Source organism: Pan paniscus, chromosome 20 (genome assembly GCF_029289425.2).
Source record: "Pan paniscus chromosome 20, NHGRI_mPanPan1-v2.0_pri, whole genome shotgun sequence".
Taxonomy (NCBI): domain Eukaryota; kingdom Metazoa; phylum Chordata; class Mammalia; order Primates; family Hominidae; genus Pan; species Pan paniscus.
The window spans coordinates 40147705-40171867 of record NC_073269.2 but is presented as its reverse complement, the minus strand read 5'-3'; the positions used below and the strand labels follow the sequence as shown (position 1 = coordinate 40171867).

General features: G+C 40.7%; 1 protein-coding gene across 4 annotated transcripts in view; it reads right to left on the bottom strand.

Annotated features, from left to right (window-relative positions):
• Positions 1 to 23221, bottom strand: part of LSM14A (LSM14A mRNA processing body assembly factor) — a 59535-nt gene extending 36314 nt beyond the window's left edge. For all 4 annotated transcript variants that reach the window (XM_003816189.5, XM_034946474.3, XM_055104180.2 and 1 more), the window contains exon 1: positions 22881 to 23221. In XM_003816189.5, coding sequence (XP_003816237.1) covers positions 22881 to 23001 — 121 coding nt within the window. In that variant the 5' untranslated portion in view covers positions 23002 to 23221. The remainder of the gene's footprint in view (positions 1 to 22880) is intronic.
• Between the last annotated feature and the right edge of the window lie 942 nt (positions 23222 to 24163).

The following is a 24163-nucleotide window of genomic DNA, read 5'->3' as shown; positions in this document are numbered from 1 at the left end:
TCATGCTTCCAAAGTAGCAGATGAGATCATCCTGAAGCAGAGAGGGAAAAAGTCAAAGGCCCTTCTTCTACAAAATTAGAGAAGCTCTATTAAGCTTCCTAAGGCCTAACAGAGCTTAGCCAGGTGAATTCAGAGTGAAGTAAAAAGAGAATCTGCATTTCACGTTTTGGCAAGCAGCAGGTACTGAAAGGACCTACTAAAGAAAAAAAGAGTAGAAAAATCAGGGAATCAAGAAAAATTTTACAGGAAAGATGGAAAGAAGGGAAGAAAAGAGGGAAAGGAGGGAGGCAATGATGGAAGGAAAGAAAAAGGTGTATCAAAATAAAGAAAAAAGGCAGTAAAGAAGAAGAGAAGAATCAAAGAGGACACGGTCTTCATTTATTTATTTTGTTTTTTTTCCATCACCAGCAGTTTGCCCTGATAGGACACAGTCTTCAAAAGGTAGATGAAATACATTTAGTATTAGTATTTATCACAGAAAATAGAATAAATTTTCTGAAACAACTGCTTCGACATTCACAAGAAAAACAGATAGCATAGACTTTTATGATCAAAACAACATTGAAAGGGTAGCATGCAGAATTAAGGAAAGAAAATTACACAAGATAAATAAAACAGCATAACTAATAAATGCATCAACAGTCAATGCAGCAAAACCAAATCACTAGAAGAGAATAATTTTGAGAAAAGGTAAACAAGATGTCATGAAAAAGTACTACAGCATTAAAAAGGTTAGAGAGAAGATGATAGTTATGAAGATCCAACAGTTAACTGCTGCCCCTGAGATAGACAAAAGAATAAGAAAAATACAATTAAAGATATAACAGAACAGAAATGTCTTAACATGAAGGCCTAAATTTCATCAAAAGCTTTCACTGTATTTCCAGAAAAAAACAAAACAAACAAACAAAAAACAGACCACTACAAGCCACAGAGACTTATGCTTTGGTATATCAAAATAACTCAAAAAAAGTGTCATCTAAAGATAAGAAATGGACAATAAATTCATTTCAACACAGAAGTCTACATGACAATTTACTTTGGTTCTAGAATAGAAATAGTTCTGGAAAAGACTACAAAGTTACAAAGTGTAACAAACTAAGAACAGTATATCACAACATTTTAACAAAAATTGGGAGATTAAAATGAATGGAGAGAGAGGAAACTCAACAGACAGTAGTAGTATCTAAACTTACACTTTCATCTCTCATCATGTCAAGTAGGAGTCACTTGATACACTTTTTTTTTTTTTTTGGCTAGTTGATAATAAGCGAAGGCTTTAAAATTTTTTATTTGAAAGAATTTGTTAAATTCTACTATGGGTCTTGGAAATAACCCATAGTAGAATTTAAAACTAAGAGCATACTTTCCAAAATATGGTCTGAAGAAAACCTCTATCATATGGCAAATGAAGCAAACTGAAAAAGCATGAAAATAGAAATCACAGAATAAGAATGATTTGCACACACCAAGAGTTTGAGAAACATGCTCTAATGATGGAGGCTGGCTTAATAAGATTTGGGGTTTTCAATGCAATAGAATTCTTGTAGTATTGTGAAGAACAAATTCCACAAGAGAGATTAAAAGGGCACACGTGGCTAGAAGATACTGTTACAGAACAAATGAGAAGTCTGGAAGATTAAAACTTGAACATTAACAGTAGAAAGGAAGGAGGCATGATAAGCACAGAAAAGGTAAAGAACTACTGGAACTATTCTACTACAACACATACATTAGCTCATATGCAATCAGTAAATAAGGGAATTATGTCAGTACATTCAGAAATCACATTGGTTCATTTCCAATTTTTCCTAAAATGTTATTTAGTTTTTGCATTTGCAGGTAACAACAGTTAAATACAGCTAGCCCTGAGTAGTGCCACCACTTCTGGTCACCTTTACTGTTTTTAAAGGGAAAGTTCTAAATTTACCAAATTATTTGTTTAAAAATTTTAACTTATCTTTAAGCACACTACTATCTTTTTATTAGGTTTACATTAGTGCTTAAATTACAAAGATGCACAGATTTCAAATGGTCTGCTCCTAATCCTAGTTTTCCCATAAACCCTGTTCCTCTTAGTGCAGGAAGGCATACCTCAGATTACAGCACAAATGCCTTTATCTGGCTGGCAAAATCTGAACTATGTTCTAATCATTTTTTTTTTTCATTCATAACACGTAGTACTTTGAGAAAGAACATTGTTATTCTAGTATTCATTTTGGGATTCTACAGCAACTACACATTCCAATGTAAATACCCATAGGTAATGTGACTGGAGTTTTAAGCTGAACATAGGTGCCGTATGTCATTGCATTTCATCCCATTTCTTTCAAATACTTGCTGGGCACCACCTGTCCCAGGTACTATGCTAGATGCTAGGGAAACCAGTTCCTATTCTCAAGGAGCTCAGTCTATTTGCTTACTTGGATTTGATGTCACTGAATTGGATTTGAAGGTCCACTAAACACTCAATACCACTTGCAATGCCTCTAATAAGTACTACTATTGGTTTCCTGACATCTTAATCTCTGAAGCTGACACAGCATTAGGCTTCAAAGTAAGACATACTACTACTATTAAGTAGTATTATGTAGCTGAATAGATACTGATCTGATTCTGGGATATTTTGGGGATTATCATGAATTAACGAAAATGTAGTAATTCAGCAGGCTTAGAATATTTAAGTAATATTAGGCAGGCATTATATTTATGTCCCCACCCTCAGGGAAGTTATAGTCCGGCAAGTGTGCTAAGCACTACACTGGAAAGAAAGCACACAATATAGTTTGCTAGGGCTGCCAAAACAAAGTACCAGAGATTATATTATGTTCACACAGAAACTTGTATACAAATGTTTATATCAGCATTATTCAAAACAGCCAAATGGTAGGAACAACCCAAATGCCCATCAACAAAAGACAAATTATGATCTCTATATATCTTATATATATGATATATATATTTAAAAATACATGTAATGAAATATTATTCAGCCATAAAAAAACCACAATGCTGATACATGTTACATCAAGAGTGAAGCGTGAAAGCATTATGCTGAGTAAAAGAAGCTAGACACAAAACGTCACACAGTGTATGATTCCTTTTACATAATATATCCGAAATAGGAAAAACCATGGAGACAAAAAGCAGGTTAGTGGTCAACAGGGTATGGGGGAAATGAAGAGGGATTACTTAATGCCTAGGGGTATTTTAGTAGGATGATGGAAAGTTTTGAAACTAAGGAGAGGTGGTAGTTGCACAACACTGTGACTACACTAAGTGCCACTGAATTGTACACAATATAATGGTTAATTGCATGTTATGTGAATTTTCAACTTCAAACACACATGTGCACACACACCTACAAATACAGCCTACAAGAGAATACAGAGAATGACAAAAGTAGTTGGGGAAAATGGGGAAACTAGGGGTGGTTGTCCTCTACATTTTAAACTTCATCATGCTGCTACATTGCCCTAATAATTTTTTCTTTCTTTTTTTGAGACAGCGTCCCTTCTCTGTCATCCAGTCCAGGTTGGAGGGCAGTGGTGCCATCTCGGCTCACTGCAACTTTTACCTCCCAAGCTCAAGCTATCCTCCCACCTCAGTCTCTTGAGTAGCTAGAACTACAGGCACACACACTACACCTGGCTAATTTTTGTATTTTTTGTAGAGATAGGATTTCGCCATGTTGCCCAGGTTGGTCTCCAACTCCTGGGCTCAAGCGATCCATCCACCACAGCCTCCCAAAGTGCTGGAATTACATACAGGTGTGAGCCATGATGCCCAGCTAATAGTTTTATTAGTCTTAAAATAGAATCAATTTTATATTTCTAGCTTGAAATAACACCAAAGATTTATTAATAGAAATGCATCCCATGCATTAAAAAAACAAACAACAACAACAACAACAAAACAGGGTCAAATTATTTGGCAAAATCACTCATCTAATCCAGTCTCCAGATTTAGTTAAGCTCAAACATCATCCTAATGCCAAACTGGTTGTTAGTGTATATAATACTTGTATATAAAATCATAGTACAAGGCCAGAGAAATGAGTGGTAGTGACAAACTTCCCAATACAATACCTCCATTATAAAATACCAAAAATGTTCTAAATTTAAGCATGATAAACATTATATACTTAAAATACATAGTTAAGTGAAGCTAGTACCCTCCAAACGACACTATTAACATTTTCCAGGCTGGGCATGGTGGCTCACACTTGTAGTCTCAGCGCTTTGGGAGGGCAAGGTGGGCAGATCACCTGAGGTTGGGAGTTTGAGCCCAGCCTAGCCAACATGGTGAAACCTCTGTCTCTAATTTAAGAAAAAACAAAAACAAAAATTAGCCGGTTGTGGTGGCACACGGCTGTAATCCCAGCTACTTGGGAGGCTGAGACATGAGAATTGCCTGAACCCCAGAAGCGGAGGTTGCAGTGAGTTATGATCACACCACTACACTACAGCCTCAGCAACAGAGTAAGACTGTCTCAAAAGAAAAAAAAAAATTTCCCAAAGCCTGAACTTTTTTTTTTTTTTTTTGAGACCGAGTCTTGGTCTGTCGCCTAGGCTGGAGTGCAGTGGCGCGATCTCGTCTCACCGCAACCTCCACTTCCTGGGTTCAAGTAATTCTCTTGCCTCAGCCTCCTGAGTAACTGGAACTACAGGTGTGCACCACTACGCCCAGGCTAATGTTTGTTTTTGTTTTTTTTTAAATTAGAGATTGGGTTTCACCATGTTGGCCAGGATGGTCTCGATCTCCTGACCTTATGATCTGCCCGCCTTGGACTCCCAAAGAGTTGGGATGACAGGTGTGAGCCACCACACCCGGCCTGAACTTTTTTTTGACATGAACTAAAAATTGTAAATTAGGCTCTAATGTTAACTGAAAAGAAAAAGAAACGAGTCTGTTGAATACCAAAATTTGAGAGCAACAAACGAAACACTGAAATATCCAAAAGACGCTTACAAAGTTAAGAAACTAAAACCAGGTTCAAATGAAAACTTAGAATAAGATTTATGATGTAAAGTTAAAACTCTTCAGTCCAGTATCAGCTGCAAGACCTGGTCCCAGCATACTCAAACTTAAATTCTAACAAAGCTCATTATTCTCAGTTCACAGATCAGGTTTTCTGTCCTCTATTTTTATCTCTCCCCCTATCCTAAATTTCAACTTGAAGATTCCAGGTATCGGTCAGGTTTTATAGAGAAACAGAATAAATCAGATGTGCATATACAAACACAGAAAGAGACTTAAGGAATTGGCCCAAGGGATTAAGGAGGCCTGGTAAATCCAAAATCTGCAGAGCAGGCTGGCAGAACTCCTTGCTCAGGGGTCAGTCTTTGTTCTATTAAAGGCCTTCCACTGATTGGATGAGGCCCACCCACAGATGGAGGCTACTCACAATCTACCAACTTAAATGTTAATCTCATACAAAAAATACTTAAACAGAAACATCGAGAATATTTGATCAAATATCTAGGCACTGTGGCCCAGTCAAGTTGGCACATAAAATTAGCCATCACCCAACTCCACCTGGGCTGAAGTAATCTGTTCTTCCTTTGAAAACCACACAGCATTCTATCATTCTGTCTATACTACCCTTCTAGAATTCAAAGATCTGGAGAAAGATCTGTATCTAGATCATCTTTGCAACTCCCACAGAATCTAACACAGTGCTCTACATATAGCTGACATTTGAATATTTCTTGAATAAATCACACAGCAGAAAAAGCTATTAAGTAAGCTACTTCCAAAGTACTGAACAGTGTTTAATACCAAGGGAACTGAATTAAATTATAAAAGAAACTCACTTAGGATAAAATGAAAGAATGATTGTTTAGAGTAAATAACAACTGATGTTGATAGAATGGGAAAGTGGGAAAAACAAACCCAACCTCAGCATATTTAAGAACAGTCTACATGCAAAAGCAGCAAACCAGGAAACCAAAAAGTTACAGTTAGTATTTTTCTTCTCTTTCTGACATTTATATATATGTACAGCTCTTGTCCATTCGGTGCCATACACAAACTCTTGCTGAAACTATCTGAGATACAGAAACTATCTGAGATATGTTGGAATAAGGTATTATATATGGATTTAATACAACAAGGAAGGTTTAATTACTTAAATACTAAAAAGCACCACCTCTTCTATAACGCAGTACTCTTGCTCAGGCCCCGAAGGTAGCATGGTAGAAAGGTGACTCTGGGTTTTTTACTTAAGAGCAGAGCTTTACAAAAATAAGATTCGACAGTCCAGCTCTTGGAACCACATCACGGCCTGCTTCCACAAACTCTCACTTTTTGCACATCTGCACTCTCTTCTCTGGCCCCTTCTTCACCCTTACCCACACTACTTTCTTCCTGTTAGCAAATATTACTGCACTGAATGAAAACATCTGTCCCTCAGCCTCCACCATCTCTTCCTGAACCCACTACGAACTTAACACCCCTAACAGAGGCATTACTCCTGCCCTTGTGTCTGCAATATTCTCGATCACCTCACAGATCACATGCCAAGCACTGGCGACCCAATGACAAAAAACTACCTCCACTTCCAGAGGTCATAACCCAGATGACGTTCCTTGCACCTTCTGCAATATATTCTCAAAATCAACTTCTTCGCACTTAACTCTAGAGATTACATCATCTTCGACTGAAAAAACCCCAAAGCCATCTTGTTAAGAGCCCATCTTGTCCTTATAAAACCAAAAAGGCAATTTGAAATTTTAGAGAGTGATGTAATAACAAAACAATACTGGCTCCTTAGAAGGTTTATTACAAAGCAAAACACATTTACAAAGGATCTCTCTTATGTAACTGAACATAACAGATAGCCTTAACATCTTCCTAGATAGCCTCTACATGTGGCTAATTCTAACTCATCTGTCAGGCCCCAGCTTAAATGTTGTGTCCTCAAGAACCTTGTCTCTGTTGTTTTCTTTTGTTTCTTAGCACACAGCATAGTGTCTAACCTATAGTCATGGCAGGAGCTGAGTATTTCTCTTGAATGAAGAGCTTATTAAACAGTAAGTACAGAAAATTTAAGAGGACAGAAAAGAAGCTTTCACGTGCTTGGTGCTTAGGGTGAGTATTAAAGAAGAATCCAGTGAGGGGCACTCTAGAAAGAGGTACAACATGTGCCCCCCTGCCCCCTGCAAAGCATTAGGACAAGCAGGGCGACAGGGAGGGAAGATCTCTGCTAAACTTAGATTTTTATCCAGAAAGAAACGTAGTCATTAAAAATTTTTTAGGGTTGGGCGCAGTGGCTCACGCCTGTAATCCCAGCACTTTGGGAGGCCGAGGCGGGTGGATCACGAGGTCAGGAGTTCGAGACGAGCCTTGCCAAGATAGTGAAACCCCGTCTCTACTAAAAATACAGAAATTAGCTGGGTGAGGTGGTGCACGCCTGTAGTCCCAGCTGCTTGGGGGGCTGAGGCAGGAGAATCGCTTGAACCTGGGAGGCGGAGGTTGTGGTGAGCCAAGATTGTGCCATTGTACTCCAGCCTGGGCAACAAGAGCGAAACTCTGTCTAAAAAAAAAAAAAAAAAAAAAAAAAAAAATTTTAGGAGGGACATCAGCTAGATCTATGTTTCAGGAAAAAAAAAAAAAAAACAAAACCACCACCAGCAGTGGCCATGTAAATACTGTAAATAGTTTTTACGATTGAGAAATTATTGGAGGAGGCTAGATTCAAAGCAAGAAGCAACGATTTCCTAAATCATGGAGGGTGACAATAAAGATTGAGAAAGGGGATGGGTATGAGGACAAGTCAGAAACAAGAACTTGAGAATACATAAGAAGAAAAAACACAAAGGATACAAGATTTTACACTGACTTAACATTTGGTGAGTACTTACTATATGCTAAATACTATAATATGTATTAATTTAGTTAACTCTCACAGGAATTCTGTATAGTACAAGTGGTTATTATTCTCATAAAGAATAAAAAAAGATAAAACAATAGAGTGAAGATCAAAGAAAGCTTCTTTGGCAACATAAACATTTGAACTGAGATTTAGCGATGAATATGGGACAGGAGCAGGGTGAAGTCAGAAGGATGACCTGTATGTTCAAGGAACAAAAAGGGAAAGAGAAGTAAAGGGCAGAGGGGATGTGTGCTATGAAATAAAGCTGAATAAGCACCAAAGAGTGGGGTAAGGATTCCAGTTTTTCTAAGAATAGAAAGCCACTAAAAGGTTTTAAGAAAGCAACTGGAGGCCGGGTGCGGTGGCTCGCACCTGTAATCCCAGCACTTTGGGAGGTGGAGATGGGGGATCACCTGAGCTCAGGAGTTCAGGACCAGCCTGGCCAACACAGTAAAACCCTGTCTCTACTAAAAATAGAAAAATTAGCTAGGCATGGTGGCAGGCGCCTGTAATCCCAGCTACTCGGGAGGCTGAGGCAGGAGAATCACTTGAACCCAGGAGGCAGAGGTTGCAGTGAGCCAAGATAGCACCATGGCACTCAAGCCTGGACAACAAAAGTGAAACTTCGTCTCAAAAAAAAAAAAAAAAAAGCAACTTGATTTTGTGTTTTGAAAAGATTACTTGTGCTATAGTGTGGCCCATACTGTAGAAAGAGGGACCATGGTGGACCATCTAAGAGGTGACGAAAACCTGGGCTGGGGAAGATACAGACAAGTAGCAGATAGAGTCAAAAGCATTTGGGAGGTAAAATCCAAAGAAATGAATGAATACAGAGTATGAGTGAAAGGGACAAATTTCAGGTGTCTGGTTTGGGCATTCACTGTTCACTCCAACGTGTGACGCGAACTCTCCTTAGAAATCCTACCAAGTTCATAGCTTGAATGCACTTTCCCTAACCATGGGCATTCATTTACGTATCTGCTGGATAGGAAGATGGCAAAGGGTGGCTATAGCTACCAAGAGTCTAGACTCTAAATAGTACCTTCTATGGAACTAGCATAGAGTTAATAAGTAAATAATTTAAAAGGCATCACACCACACAGAAGTTAACAAATAATGTCAATTAGGAGACTAAACTGTGCTCTATTTTGACTAACCAATTAGCTAAAGGAATGAACTCCTCACTCTTTAAAAGAGGGTATCTCCCCCATGTGCACTCAATAAGTAATTGTTCAGTGAGGACTCCTCACATACTAGTCACTCTCACTGGGGAACTATGTATCGGGAAATTGGACAGCGACCCACGTCACTGTTAAAAGAGCATACACCCCGGCCAGGCGCAGCGGCTCATGCCTATAATCCCAGCACTTTGGGAGGCCGAGGTGGGCAGATCTCATGAGGTCAGGAGTTCAAGACCAGCCTGGCCAACATGATGAAACCCCATCTCTACTAAAAACACAAATATTACCCGGGCGTGGTGGTGGGTGCCTGTAATCCCAGCTACTTGGGAGGCTGAGGCAGGAGAATCGTTTGAACCTGGGAGGCAGAGGTTGCAGTGAGCTGAGACTGTACCATTGCGCTCCAGCCTGGGCAACAAGAGCAAAACTCCATCTCAATAACAAAACAAAACAAACAAACAAAAAAAGAGCATATGCCAGCTAAAGAAAGCAATCATTCTAGACTTGTGTTTACAAATTTCAGTAAAAATAAAAGGGCCACATGAGGACTAGCCAGACTGAAAGGAGATCAAGACTGAAAATCAGAGCTCACAGTGCCCATGCAAATCAATTCAATACAGGAAAGAAGAGAAAATTTTATTAAAATCTAACAAGAGCAGGCTGTAAAAGAAAAGAGAAGTAAATAGAAAACAAAAAGCCAACTTTGGTGTTTTTATACGTATGCTTATATATGCACTGCGTATCTCTACAACAGTATGGAAAGAAACTGCACTTTTCACTGAGTATGTTTTTCAAATGTTTTTATCACGTGCAATGATTCTCTACTTAAACACAAATATTTTAAAGAAACACACATCTCCACCACACATACCCACAAAAACTCAATAGAAGCATCAAACAGAAGGGACACTAGTGAATGCCAAATCGGTGAATCAGAAGACTGGTTTGAGGAACTCTCTCAGAATCTACAGCAGAAAGCGTTAAAAGCTGGAAAACAAAATAAACAACATGGAGCATAAATGTTTAAAATGGACTGTCAATAGGAGTTCCACAATGAGAAGCAATATCAAAGAATAACAAGTTTTCCTGAGCTAAAGAAAGGCTTGATTCTTGGGATCAACATGCATTCCTTACAAGACAGGAATGTTGGAAGAAAAAAGCCCTACAAGAGTTCCAGTGGGAACTGTGTGGGAAAGCCCACCAATAACTACATTCTTTACATACAAAACAGAATCGGACTGGTATCTAATGTCTCACATGCAGCAGTAAATGCTAGCAGACAATGGAACAATGTGGAAGATACCAGGTAATGCAAAATATTAACACAGAGAGAACAAAAGAGGTATCAGCAGACATGCAGCTCAGAATAACAATCCACAGAAATTTTCTCTGTTGTAAAAAAAAATTTCAGACAAAATTAATAGTGTTGAGCTGTAAAATAAGAACTCAGGGCCAGGCATGGTGACTCACGCCTGTAATCCCAGCACTTTGGGAAGTCGAAGCGGGAGGATCACTTGAGGTCAGTTTGAGACCAGCCTGGCCAACATAGTGAAACCCCATCTCTACTAAAAAACACAAAAATTAGCTGGGTGTGGTGGCACACACCTGTAATCCCAGCTACTTGGGAGGCTGAGGCAGGAGAATCACTTGAACCTGGGAGGCGGAGGTTGAAGTGAGCTGAGATCACGCTACTGCACTCCAGACTGGGTGACAGAGCAAGACTCTGTCTCAAAAAAAACAAAAAACGAAAAACAAAAACAAAAAACAAAAAAGCCCCCTCAGTTTTATCTAAGTCAACATTGCTAATAAAACTGCTCTTAAGGGATTCTAAAAATAGAAGCAATGTAATAATAACAATCTGTAACCTAAACCCCAAATTAGATAAAACCTGGAAAATGGGACAAAGGGAGAAAAGTGAAAAGAGATGTTAAAACTTTTAACTTAGGCATAAGCAAAGGTAGCTTGTATTTATCTGGGTCTTGGAAAATTAAAGACATCTATGAACCCTCTCCCCAAATGTTTCTGTATGTAAATAAAAATTGCTTATAACTTCAGGGGATCAAGACTCCCTGAAATCTACCATGAACTCCATGTAATGAATCTATTATAGATAATGGCTAATTACTCCAATTGATAATTGATATAGAGAAATACAGTTGTTTGAAATTTAAGGTTTCTAAAAATGCAAGAATGTTTCATTAGGAAATCAATTTAATAATTTACATATTAAAAGCAAAGGAAAGGCTGGGCACAGTGGCTCATGCCTATAATTCCAGCACTTTGGAAGGCCGAGGCAGGTGGATCACCTGAGGTCAGGAGTTCGAGACCAGCCTGGACAACATGGTGAAACCCCGTCTCTTAAAAATACAAAAATTAGCTGGCATGGTGGTGCATGCCTGTCATCCCAGCTACTCAGGAGGCTGAGGTAGGAGAATCACTTGAACCTGGGAGGCAGAAGCTGCAGTGAGCCAAGATTGCGCCATTGCACTCCAGCCTGGGTGACAACTGTAAAACTCCGTCTCAAAAAAAAAAAAAAAAAAAAAAAAAGCAAAGGAAAGTCTAGAAAAGAAAGTAGATCAGAGGTTGCCTAGGACTGGGGGTCGTAGGCAGCTACTGACTAAACATCGACAAAGAAGCTTCTTGAGTTGATGGAATTGTTAGAAAACTGGACTGTGGTGATGGATACACAACTTTCACTGGACTGCACACTTACAGTGGGTGAATTTTATAGTATGTAACTTATACCCAATAAAGTTAAAAGTTAATAAGTTAAACTTATACCCCAAAACTTATACCCTTCATCCCAATTACTTCAATCTTCTAGTTTCCATTGTGCCTGTTGATGTCAACTCCTGAGCCTTTTAGGAGTTTGGGGTGAAAGTCAAGGTACATCTTGGCTTTTCCCACTGACTACTTAGGTTGTGGCTCTCAACTTTGTTAAGTCATTTAAACTCATCTATTTGCTTTTCAGCCTTCCAAACTGTGTTGATGTTGTCTCATTTCCAAATCTGTTTTGTCCTTTATGGGTTTATGTTTTTTTTTTTTTTTTTTTGAGACGAACTCGCTCTGTCACCCAGACTGGAGTGCAATAGCACGATCTCAGCTCACTGTAACCTCTGCCTCCTGGGTTCAAGCGATTCTCCTGCCCCAGCCTCCCAAGTAGCTGGGATTACAGGTGCACACCACCACGACTGGCTAATTTTTGTATTTTTAGTAGAGACGGGGTTTCACCATGTTGGTCAGGCTGATCTTGAACTCCTGACCTCGTAATCCGCCTGCCTCGGCCTCCCAAAGTGCTGGGATTACAGGCGTGAGCCACTGCGCCCGGCCGGGTTTATGTATTTTTTAAAAGTCCCTCTCACGTAGTTTTGATAGGATTTATCAACAGGAAGGAAAAGTAAAAGCATGTCCAGTTTGCTATCTTTACCCAATGGTTTAAATTTAATGTTGACTCTCTAAGCTGCTTTCAGTTGAGCATTCTTCCTTATGGCTGTTTTTATATTTTAATCTCCAAATGATAAAACCAAGAGACAGATATGAAAATATGATATAAGAGTGAAAAAGCAGGGTGGAGGATAAACGCATCCATGAGGAATTAAAAACGACAACAACAAGGCTGGGGAGCAGGAGGCAAGACAGAAATTATCTGAGATGGAGCTAGAAAGAGGAGGGGGAGAGGGGAGGGAGGGCGTGTCAGAGGTAGAGAGAATGAATGGATTTCTTAGATTTAAAGAGAGTTGACTCTTTTTTTTTTTTTTTTGAGATGGAGTCTCACTGTCGCTTAGACTGGAGTGCACTGGTATAATCTCGGCTCACTGCAAGCTCCGCCTAGCGGGTTCACACCATTCTCCTGCCTCAGCCTCCCTAAGAGCTGGGACTACAGGTGCCTGCCACCACACTTGGCTTTTTTTTTTTTTTTGGTATTTTTAGTAGAGACGGGGTTTCACCATGTTAGCCAGGATGGTCTCAATCTCCTGACCTTGTGATCTGCCCGCCTTGGCCTCCCAAAGTGTTAGGATTACAGGCATGAGCCACCGCGCCCGGCCGAGAGTTGACTCTTCAGATTCACAAGGTCCACAGAGAAACACTCAGAGGAAAAATCAAACCAAACCAAAAAACAAACAAACAACAACAACAACAACAACAAACCAGTGTGATCACATTTGTGAATTCCAGGAATAGAGAATTCTAAATAAAAGCTTCCAGAGAGAAAAGTGACTGAGAGTCAGACTGGCATCAGCAACCCCAGAATATTAGAAGAACAAAAAGCAGTAACTTCAAAGTTCCACAGAAAAAAGACTCTTAATTTGGAAATACATAGCCAACCAACCAGTCAAGCACAAGAAAACATAGGTTCACTAAGAAAATTTGTCACCTACATTTTCCATGTATTTTATTTTTTAATTACAAAGATTCACTCAAGTAAAATTGGGAGGAGGAGAAAGAATCAACTGAGAGGTCAATATTGGAAACAAGAAACAGGAATCTGAGTATCTCTGAATGGACTAGTGAGAGATAATGGACCAGGGTAGTAGGGGTGGTCAGAGGTCAAATTCTGCATCTAGTTTGAAAGCAGAGCTGATAGGTTCGGATCACATGAGGTGAGACAGAGAGAGAGGAATTAAGGATGGCTCCAAGGTGTTTGGTCTTACCAACTAGAATAGAACTGTCATTTGATTAGATGGGGAAGGCTGATGGAGGAACAGGTTTGGAGCATGCTGAATTGAGATTCTAGCAGACTTCCCTACAAGTAGAGATGTTAAAGAGGCAATGGATATACAAGTCAGGAGTTCAGAGGAGAAATTCAGGCTAGAGATAGGAGTCAGTGATATACAGGTAGTATTTGAAACCAGGAACTAGATGGATGAGATCATCAAAAGAATGCAGATGATTAAATAAATGCTAACAGACAGAGAGAAAAGGGGAGATAACTGAGCCCTGGAGCTCGCCCAACATTTGGCGGCTTACAAGTTCAATCAGCCAAGGAGATTGAGAGGTAACCAGTGAGATATGAGGAAAAAAATGGCATACGATCAAGTTAAGAAAATGCTTCACAGAGAACAGACTAACTGTACCATGTAATGCTGACTGGTGAAGTAGAATGAGACTAAGAACTAACTACTGGATTTGGTAACATGGAAATCTTTGGTAATTTTGATAAGAAAACTTCATATGTAGGAATAAAAACCTTAGTAAACAGGGCTCAAAAATGAATGAACACAAGTGGTGTAGACAACTTCTTCAAGGGGTTTCGCTATAAAGGGAAGGATAGAAATGGGGTAATCATTAGAAAAGAGGAAATTCAGTTCAAGTACAGTGGGGTTTTTTGGTTGTTCTTAAGATAGAAGAAATAACTGCCTATCTGTAAGCAGACAGAAAGATACGTTAGGGAAGGAAAAACTGAGGAGAGTAGAGAACTGCTGGAGCAATGTTCTTGAATCACCAAGAGGGGACAAATGCTGCACAAGTGGAAGGGTGGTCTTAGACAGAAATAAGAACAGTTTATCCATATTGATCAGAAAAAAACATAGAAGTCTGGGGAACAGATGCAGGTAACTGGGTATGTGAGGGGTAAGTTTATCAAAATTATCTTTCGTTTGCTGTTCTTTTCTCAGTTAACTGCTATAGAAGGCACGGTTAAGGGGCTGAAAGTGAATATGGGGGAGGTGTTGGAGGCTTGAGGAAAATGAATGGAATAGCCATGTAGAAAAGTGAAATGGATTATGGAAGTATAGTGTGACTGCTAGGAAGTGACCATGACTGCGGAGGCTAGCGAACATAAATTTAGAGTGAGGCTGGTCAGCACATCTGTGTTAATATAATCAGGGTTGTGATTTCTTGTATAAGACAGCAAGAGGGGAATGGGGTAGGGGCTGAGGGAATGTGTACTGGCTGTCGTGGTTGCTCATGGAGTTGAAGCAGGATAAGGAAGTAAAGTTATGAGGGGAATGAGAGGACAGTGAAAGGCAGTAAGATGACGGTAGATTACAGTAGGTGTGAATGACTGACAGAGTTGGGCTACTAGAGAGACTGAGCACCTAGACAGAGAGGGAGATCGTGGTGGGAAATAACATGGGACAGCTATTCTCTATTAAGCACCAACATTAAACTAGTTACTTCTTTTATATCACCTCATTTAATTATCAGAATGACTCTGAAAGATGGGATTATCCATCCCTATTGAAAAGATGAAGAAGTTAAAGCTAAGGTTAAATAACTTGTCCAAGACCAAAAAGCTGCTAAGTATTCCAACTGGCATTTTGGGTCGCATTTTCTTCCAGAAAAAAACAAACAAACAAAAAACCCTACAAAACTAGAATAAGGCCCTTGGGAATAAATTATTTTACAGACCAACTCACACTTTGTCCACTAAAAAACTTACTTCAAGCCGGACACTGTGGCTCACACCTGTAATCCCAGCACTTTGGGAGGCCAAGGCAGGCAGATCACTTGAGCCCAGGAGTTAGAGACCGACCTGGGCAGCATGGCAAAACCCTGTATCTACAAAAAAACAGAAAATTAGCTGGGTGTGGTGGTGTGTGCCTGTGGTCCCAGCTACTTGGGAGGCTGAGGCAGGAGGATTACCTGAGCCCAGAGAGGTCCAGGCTGTGATCGTGCCACTGCACTCCAGCCTGGGCAACAGAGTGAGACTCTTGTCTCAAAACAACAACAACAAAATTTACTTCAATGGTACCTAGTTTTTAAAACAGCTAATTAATATATTATTTTATAGCATCATGAGAGAAAGACAAACTGTTTCTTTTTGCAAGCATCTTCTAGCACGGAGTAATTAAATTCAAGTTAAACTATCTGTAGTTACTGCTATTATTACTGTGGCACTGAGTTAAATACAAAACTCCTACTATGTATCATGCACAGATAAGATTTCTTTTTTCTTCCTACTTCCTTCCTTCTACTATTTTTTTTCTTCAGTTTTATGCTGTTTTCTTTACTTCCGACTTAGAAAATCATGGCTTACCTTACTTACCCCTACTAGAAAATGAACAGTTTCTGGCACCTGACTTCAGACTCCCAGAATTACCAAGTATTTCTGTGGACTATGTAACAATAATAAACTGTTTCCAAGGCTCCAAGTACTGGCAACATCACTAAATAGGGCAACAAAAAGAAACTGTGGCTTGAAGTTTCACTAGATCTTTGTCATTTTAGATAGTAATTTTGTGAATTGCTAGATTTAGATCCCCAAGTAATGCAAGAAATCAAATAAAGCACCCCACAAGTATTTTATCCATCACACAAAGCTCTTCCACTCTCTCCAATAAGGTAATAGTTTATGACTATGTGACTAACATCAAGAAATAGATAAATTATGCCAATGAGCCAGACTTAGCAGATAATTAAATCTGTTAACAATTTACTTGTTCTTCTATTCTTCCACCAATCTCTTGATTTTAAGAACAACTTATTTTAAAGGCAAGTGGCTTATATAATCGTTCTTCACAAAGTCTCTTTTCCCAGTGCAGTAGCAACCTGGTTTCCATTTGAATGATTATCCAGGTAAGCTAACTAAATGTAAGAATTTATTTTTTATAAGAATTTCATTCATTTTAGCCTATTTAGGCATCCTACTCACTTATAGACGTAGGTGCAAACACAACTGGAACTATTCCATAAAATATTCATACATGTCACCACTGTGTAATTTCTTCCTACACCCTGAATGGAGGCTTCCTTTAAACTTTAAATGAAAATTATAATTGAGCTTGAGTCACAAAGAGTTTACCTCCCCAATAATGTTAATTATGTCACTAGATTTCATCCTCTTGCATCCCTACTCACTGAAATTCTTCAAGATTTCTTAATGTGAGGCAGGATAATTTAATTTTATAGGGAAATGCAATTGTGAACATGGAAAAGCATTATTTGGAGGTATACCCAAGATACTTCTACAAGAACAATAAGCTAAAATGCTAAATCATTTCCATTTACTCACTAACTAAACAACCTTTCATACCAGGAGCTCAGAGTCTGGAGGTGAGGGGGAAGGTGAAGACAGACAATAAACACATATGCAAATAAGCAAAGAAGATTACGTGTAAGTCATGATGAGTGCTGAGAAGAAAATAAATTAAGAGCTGTGACACAGACTACAAACTGCAACAAACTGCAGAAACAAACTGCAACACAGATCATCTATAAACATACATAGCAGATTGACATCAAAGCCTTTCTGGGTTGCCTTTATGACTTCTTGACACATGCTTAGGTTCCGAGGATCAAAGCCCCTCAAACTTACCTGTTTCACTTTTTAGAACTAAAGCTAGTCTGTGACATCTCTAGCAGAAAATAAGGCACATCAACCATTTCACAGCACCTCTGCAATTAGGCTTTTGATTATATGGTGTGATAACTTATCCACACTGCAACATTTTCAAAAGAGAAAACAGATTATTATTATTATTATTATTATTATTTTGTGGTTTTTTTTTTTTTGAGACAGAGTCTCGCTCTGTTGCCCAGGCTAGAGTACAGTGGTGTGATCTTGGCTCACTCTAACCTTCGCCTTTCAGGTTCAAGCAATTCTCCTGCCTCAGCCTCTCAAGTAGCTGGGATTACAGACATGCACCAGCACGCCCAGCTAATTTTTGTATTTTTAGTAGAGACGGGGTTTCGCCATGTTGGCCAGACTGGTCTCGAGCTTCTGACTTCAGGTGATTCGCGGCCTGCCTCAGCTTCCTGAAGTGCTGGGATTACAGGCTATCATTGTTATTTTTAAAGACAAGGTCTTGTTCTATGTTTCAGGCTGGAGTGCAGTGGCATGATCACAGCTCCTCTTGGGCTCAAGCAATCCCCCTGCCTCAGCCTCCCAAGTGGCTGGGACGACAGACATGCATGCCACCATGCTTGGCTAATGCACTTTTTAAAATTTTTTGTAGAAATGGAGTCTCCCTATATTGCCGAGGCTGGTTTTGAACTCCTGGGCTCAAGCAATACCCCGGCCTTGACCTTTTGGAAATGTTGGGATTACAGGCCTGAGTCACCCTGCCCAGCCGGGATGTTTTTAATAATTATGCCAGAGCAGGCACAAACAAGGACTTTCCACCAGGGCAAACTAGGCCATATGGTCACCCTAATTATATACCACATCAAATGTAAATAGTCAAAAATTTCAAGAGTAGTTTATAGTTCCAGATATATTTAAATTATAATATCCAAGCCCTAAATTATAATATGGACAATATAAACCAAGTGAATCCCTTACTAAATGTAAAGCTCTGAATATCTCACATTGTACACAAAATCAATTTCAGATGCATTATAAACGTCAATGTGAAAAAGCAAAGCACAAAAAGGTTTAAAGATAATCAAAGTATCTCTATGATGTTTTAAAAAAAGAAACACTAGCCATAAAAAACTGATGAACATGTTTACATTAAAATGAAGAACTTCTGTTAATTTAAAGAAACTACTAAATGGAAAAAATGTTTGCAATATATATATCCAACAATGGAGATATATTCAGAATACAACTCTAGAAAAAGACGCGTTTCAATTTAAAAAAGGAAAAGATTTCAAAGGCATTTTATGAAAAATGAAATCCAAACACCCAGATATGAAAAACTGGTCAGCCCCATTTAGTAATGAGGGAAATGATTAAAACTAAATACAACTACATACCCACCAGGATTGGCTAGAATTGAAATATATGATACCACGTATGGTTGTTGGTAAGGGATATGAAACAAGAACTCTTACATACTAATAAATGAAGTAAAAACCACTAAACAACTACTTTGAAAAACTACCTGGCATTACCTGATAAAGACCAACATTCCCCATGTTCTTGCAATTCAAATTCTAAGTATATAATCTCAAGAAAACTACATAAACATGCACCAGTGCACTTAAACAGAAATGTTCATAAAAGCATTGTTTATAATAGCCCCAAACTGCAAACAATCTAAATGCAATATCCAAAACAATGGCAGAAGGAATAAACTTGTGTTATATTCATGATGGAATATTATGAAACAATAAAAGCTAAAAATAAAATATATACAACACAATCCTATTTACATAAAGTTAAAAATGGGCAAAATTAAACGCTATTATTTAGAGATGTAAACTTACATGGTAAAACTATAAATGTCAGAAGAACATTTATATCTAGCTTAAATTAAGATGGTGATAGTTGTGATGGGAAAATATAGGTGGTGCGAGGCTTCTGGGATGCTGGCAATGTCTGTCTTGCCCTGGGTGGTGGTTACAAAGATGTTTGTTTAAAAATATTTCATTTTTATCTTATGTATCTTTTCAGCCTGTGTAGTTAGGTTTCCCAATAACACTCTCCCTGAGAAATTAAAAAAAAAAAAGTTCAAAAGAGAATGCTAAGACTGTTACTCAAAGAGATTAACTCTTAATCCATAGTTTAAAAACAGTAACAGGGATCTCTACATCCAAATACACACTGTATTATAAATTCCATGAATAAACTTTTGGCTTCAGGCCGGGTGCAGTGCCTCACACCTGTAATCCCAGCACTTTGGGAGGCCAAGGTGGGTGGATCATCTGAGGTCAGGAGTTTGAGACCAGCCTGGCCAACACGGTGAAACCCCATCTCTACTCAAAATACAAAAATTAGCCAGCTGTGGTGGGCGCCTGTAGTCCCAGCTACTCGGAAGGCTGTGGCAGAACTGCTTGAACCCGGGAGGTGGAGGCTGCAGCGAGCCAAGATCCCACCACTGCACTCCAGCCTGGGCAAGAGCAAGACTCTGTCTCAAAACAACAACAACAAAAAAAACGCAAACAAAACAAAACAAACACTTTTGGCTTTAATCTTTTAGACTACCATTCTTCGTTCAAATTTTGAAATGGAAGGTGAAATTTTCTGATATCGAATTACTCAACAAGTCATGTAAATTTTAAAATTTTAAGATTGAACTCCTTGCTTCTAATCTTGAAATCTGAAATGTGTCCAGTATTGACTAGACAGTTATAATGTAGTTTTCGATTAGATAATATCATGTAGACTAATATATAAAGGTTTGATAATGTCAGTTTTTGCGAACATAATCAAATTCCCCAAACTGGTTACACATTTAACTCACGTTGCTTAAGAAAAAGCAGCCGGGTGCGGTGGCTCATGCCTGTAATCCCGGCATTTTGGGAGGCCGAGGCAGGTGGATCACTTGAGGTCAGGAGTTCAAGACCAGCCTGGCCAATATGGTGAAAGCCTGTCTCAACTAAAAAATACAAAAATTAGCCAAGCGTGGTGGCACATGCCAGTAATCCCAGCTACTCAGGAGGCTGAGGCAGGAGAATTGCTTGAACTTGGAAGGCAGAGGTTACAGGGAGCCAGGATTGTGCCACTGCGCTCCGGCCTGGGCAACAGAGTGAGACGCCATCTCAAAAAGAAAAAAAAAAAAAGAAAAAGAAAAAGCATATAATGATGTGGGATGAAATATCAAAGCCATGAGTACAAACATAAATTCAATGATTAAAAAAATTTTTCACTGCTATATTCATATATTTATTAAGTCATGACACAAAGAACAAATTTATATTTTATGTCATTATGTCATATGAATTTAACTATTACAGACTAATGAAATACTGACTCTAAAAGCTGCTGAAAAGTTTTTAAAATGTGGGTTGTTAAAATGTAGACTTTTGGGGTTCCTGCATAAAAGGATATGTTCGTAGTTTTTAAAAAAGAACAAAAATACTTTAAAATTTTCAAATGTATTTTTTTTCTTTGTGAGGAATAAAGGTAACACAGCCAACTTATTGAGTCACTAAGCTGGCAAGACACTTTTAAATTCAGATTAGGTAAAGCAATACTTTAAAACAAATTTATTAAACCACTTTAATGAGAAATTATTTTCAACCCATATCTGGCTCTCACCCAGCACTTTTCATAATTTCATAAAGAGAGGCTTTTTCATAATTTCAAAAAGCCAGAAAAACACTATACAGCTAAGTAACTATTGTATAAAAAATATAAAAATAAATTCAAAATAAGGCCAAGCAAAAACTAAGTTACTTAAGAAGCATCACTGGGAAAGTCTTTAATAAACACCAAATACCATCCATCATACATCCTATAGCCGATTTCTAAGCGCTAAGTCTACAGGTGTTTTAATGAGGTAATGTGTCACTGCATAATGTTTCACAAGGTGAAGAGGGAAATGTGGGGGTACTCCCTGGTTTTTCATACTACTTTTAAAATTAGACTTGGTGATTTTAAAAAGTGTATAATTCAATGATCTTCAGCAAATTTGCAGAGTTGTGCAACTATCACCATCTCGTACTACTCCTTTATGGTGTACAGTTCTATAACATCAAAAGGTTCCCTACCCAGGTATAAGATTTGTCCCAACACCAGGGCTATTAAAAAGATTTACCAGAGGCTGGGCGTGGTGGCTCATGCCTGTAATCCCAGCACTTTGGGTGGCCGAGGCGGGTGGATCACCTGAGGTCAGGAGTTCGAGACCAGCCTGGCCAACATGGTGAAACCCCGTCTCTACTAAAAATACCAAATTAGCCAGGGGTGGTGGCAGGCGCCTATAATCCCAGCTACTTGGGAGGCTGAGGCAGGAGAATCACTTGAACCCGGGAGGCGGACGTTCCAGTGAGCCGAAATCATTGCCTTTGCACTCCAGCCTGGGCAAAAAGAGCTAAACTCCATCTTAGAAAAATAAATAAATAAATAAATAAATAAAGGATTTACCAGAGCATCCAAGAAATATTATTAAATACTTGATCCCGTGAAACCACTCCCCTATCAGTTAACGATTTTTAAAATTTTACAGATTTCGAAAATCTTCTTCTTTATCCTTGGACCTAACCTATCCAGAGGGTCCCTAACCATGCTATGCGGTTCCCACCTCTACCAGAAGTGCTGGGAAAATCACCTAGGTTATCTAGCTTCCCTCAAAGTATTTTACACTGTTGTGAGATTTCCTTTAAGATTCAGGAGCTAAAGTTTATTTTCTTTCTGGTTTCCTGGCGGAGCAAAGGCTCTGCACGTGTGAACGGAAACAAAACCCACACAGACTCTAGGGATGCCAAATATTAACACTGTGGGTAGGGGCACCTTCCTTCTCGGCCGAATTCCCTTTCCCAGAGAGCCTCCAGAGGGATCAGTCAACGCCCACTGAGCCTGGATCAAAGGTCAAGCTTGCCTGGTCAAGAAGGATCCTGGATCAAGCTTGAACCCGTTTCCAGAAACAGGGGCGTCAGGGCAGCAGCAAGCATTTTTACCACGCGCCCTAATGAGAGGGTTGCACAACAGGCTTTGAGGATTCCGGTTTAACAGGTAAATACCAACAGAGGATGAGCCGAGGGAGATGGGATCTGCTCCACGGCATCGATGGCATTTCGAGAATGTCTGCGTCGCAGAGCAAACCCAAAGTTTTAGCACATTACTCAAGAGTTCACCAGAGGAAGATCGCCACGAATTGAAATGAACAAAGTGAGAAAATGGGTGCTGTGTAGTCAACGCATCCGCGATGAACTCAAGCTGGGCGGAAAAATTCTTTGAATACTCCGGCTTTGTTTTGTGCTAAGACGGCAGAAGCCCCGAATTTCGGAGTTGGAAGACGCGTACTTCAGGGCCGCCCGCCGCGCACTCAGTCCCGTAGTTCCCCGGGCTTCAGGCGCGGACATTCCGGGGGGCGGAAGCCAGGGAGCCGCGGGGAGGCCGCGGTCCGGCCCGCGACGCCGGGGCCCGGAGAAGGGAGGCGAGAGGCCTCCCGGAGCTCGACGGAGGGAGGGGAGGGAACGAGGAGGCTGCGGGCCGGAGCGGGGAGCAGCCCCGAGCGGCGCCCGGCCCGGCCCCCACCCTGAGGCCCGGTCCCGCGTACCTTTGGCAAGGGCTACGGTGGAGTTTTCGGTGTCGATGGTGTAGAGGATGCCCTCGTAGCGGATCTCCGCCTTGGAGATGAGGCTGATCTTGCTGCCGATGTAAGGGGTGCCCCCGCTCATGGCGCCGCCGCCGCCGCTCCCAGCTGCTCGCAGAGAGGCAGATCCCACGCCACTGTCGCCCGCTCCGCACGCCCGCTCGCTCCGTCGGCGCCTACAGCAGCCGCTTCAGACCCAACATGGCGGCGGCGCCGGCTCCGCTACCCTCCCCCAGCCTCCCGCCCTCAAGCCGCGGCGCGGCGGCGGCGGCGGCGGCAGCGGCGGCGGCGCGGGGCATGCTGGGAGGGCGAGGCCGCGCTCTCGCGAGACTTGGCCGGCTACTGGTGGCTCCCGGCTCATTCGTGGCCTCGGGAGTCCCGGCAGCGCTTCTTGGCCTGGACTACGGTGGTGGTCTTGGGGCCGCGTGAGAGGAACTTCGGGGACCGGCTGAGTGCCTCCTGGCACCCGCTTGCTGCGGGCTGGAGAGGAGGCGGGCGGCCCTCCTTTTGACTCAGGCCGTGGCCGCCTTGTCGTGGGTCCTGTGTCTTTGCCGACGCGGGGCCCCTGGCCTGGAGCGCTGCCCACCCGCCTCCGAGCTGTGGCGAGCCGCTGCTCATCCTTTTAAGACGCTGAACCTGCACCTCGTGGAGCTCCTGCGGCTCCATTACCGCAGTCATCGCCCAGGGAGCTTCCCCCGAGGCTGCCCCTGGAGCTGGGGCTCTCACAAGGACTCAAGTGTTTCAGCCCCTTCCTGTCCCGCTCATTCAGCCGGTCTGAACCAGTTTCATGGCTTGCAACGCCATTGTAACTCACTAATCCCAATTATCAGTATGTAGCTTGGATCAATTCCGTGAACCAGGGTTTCTGTCGAATCTCAAACGTTAAGGGTCCAAAGCCATGCTCCCTGTTTCCCCTCTAACCTGCTCCTTCACCACCGCTCCCGATTGATGTAAACGGTACCATTTTTACTCAGCTGCTCAGACTAAAAGCCGTGAGTCAGCCTTGCCCTGTCTTGCTTCCACATCTGTTCTGACTACACCTCTCCGTTATGTATACACAATATATCCTAAATCTGACTTCTCCTCATCTCCATTCCTACACTTCTCCCACAAGCCACGATTACTCGGGCTGAATTATTGCAGTAGCCTTCTGAAAGTTTCCTCTGTGTCAACTCTTGCTCCCAGTACTTTATTCTCAATACAGCAGCCAGAGAGATCTTCTTAAAATCTAACTCAGGGCTGGGCGC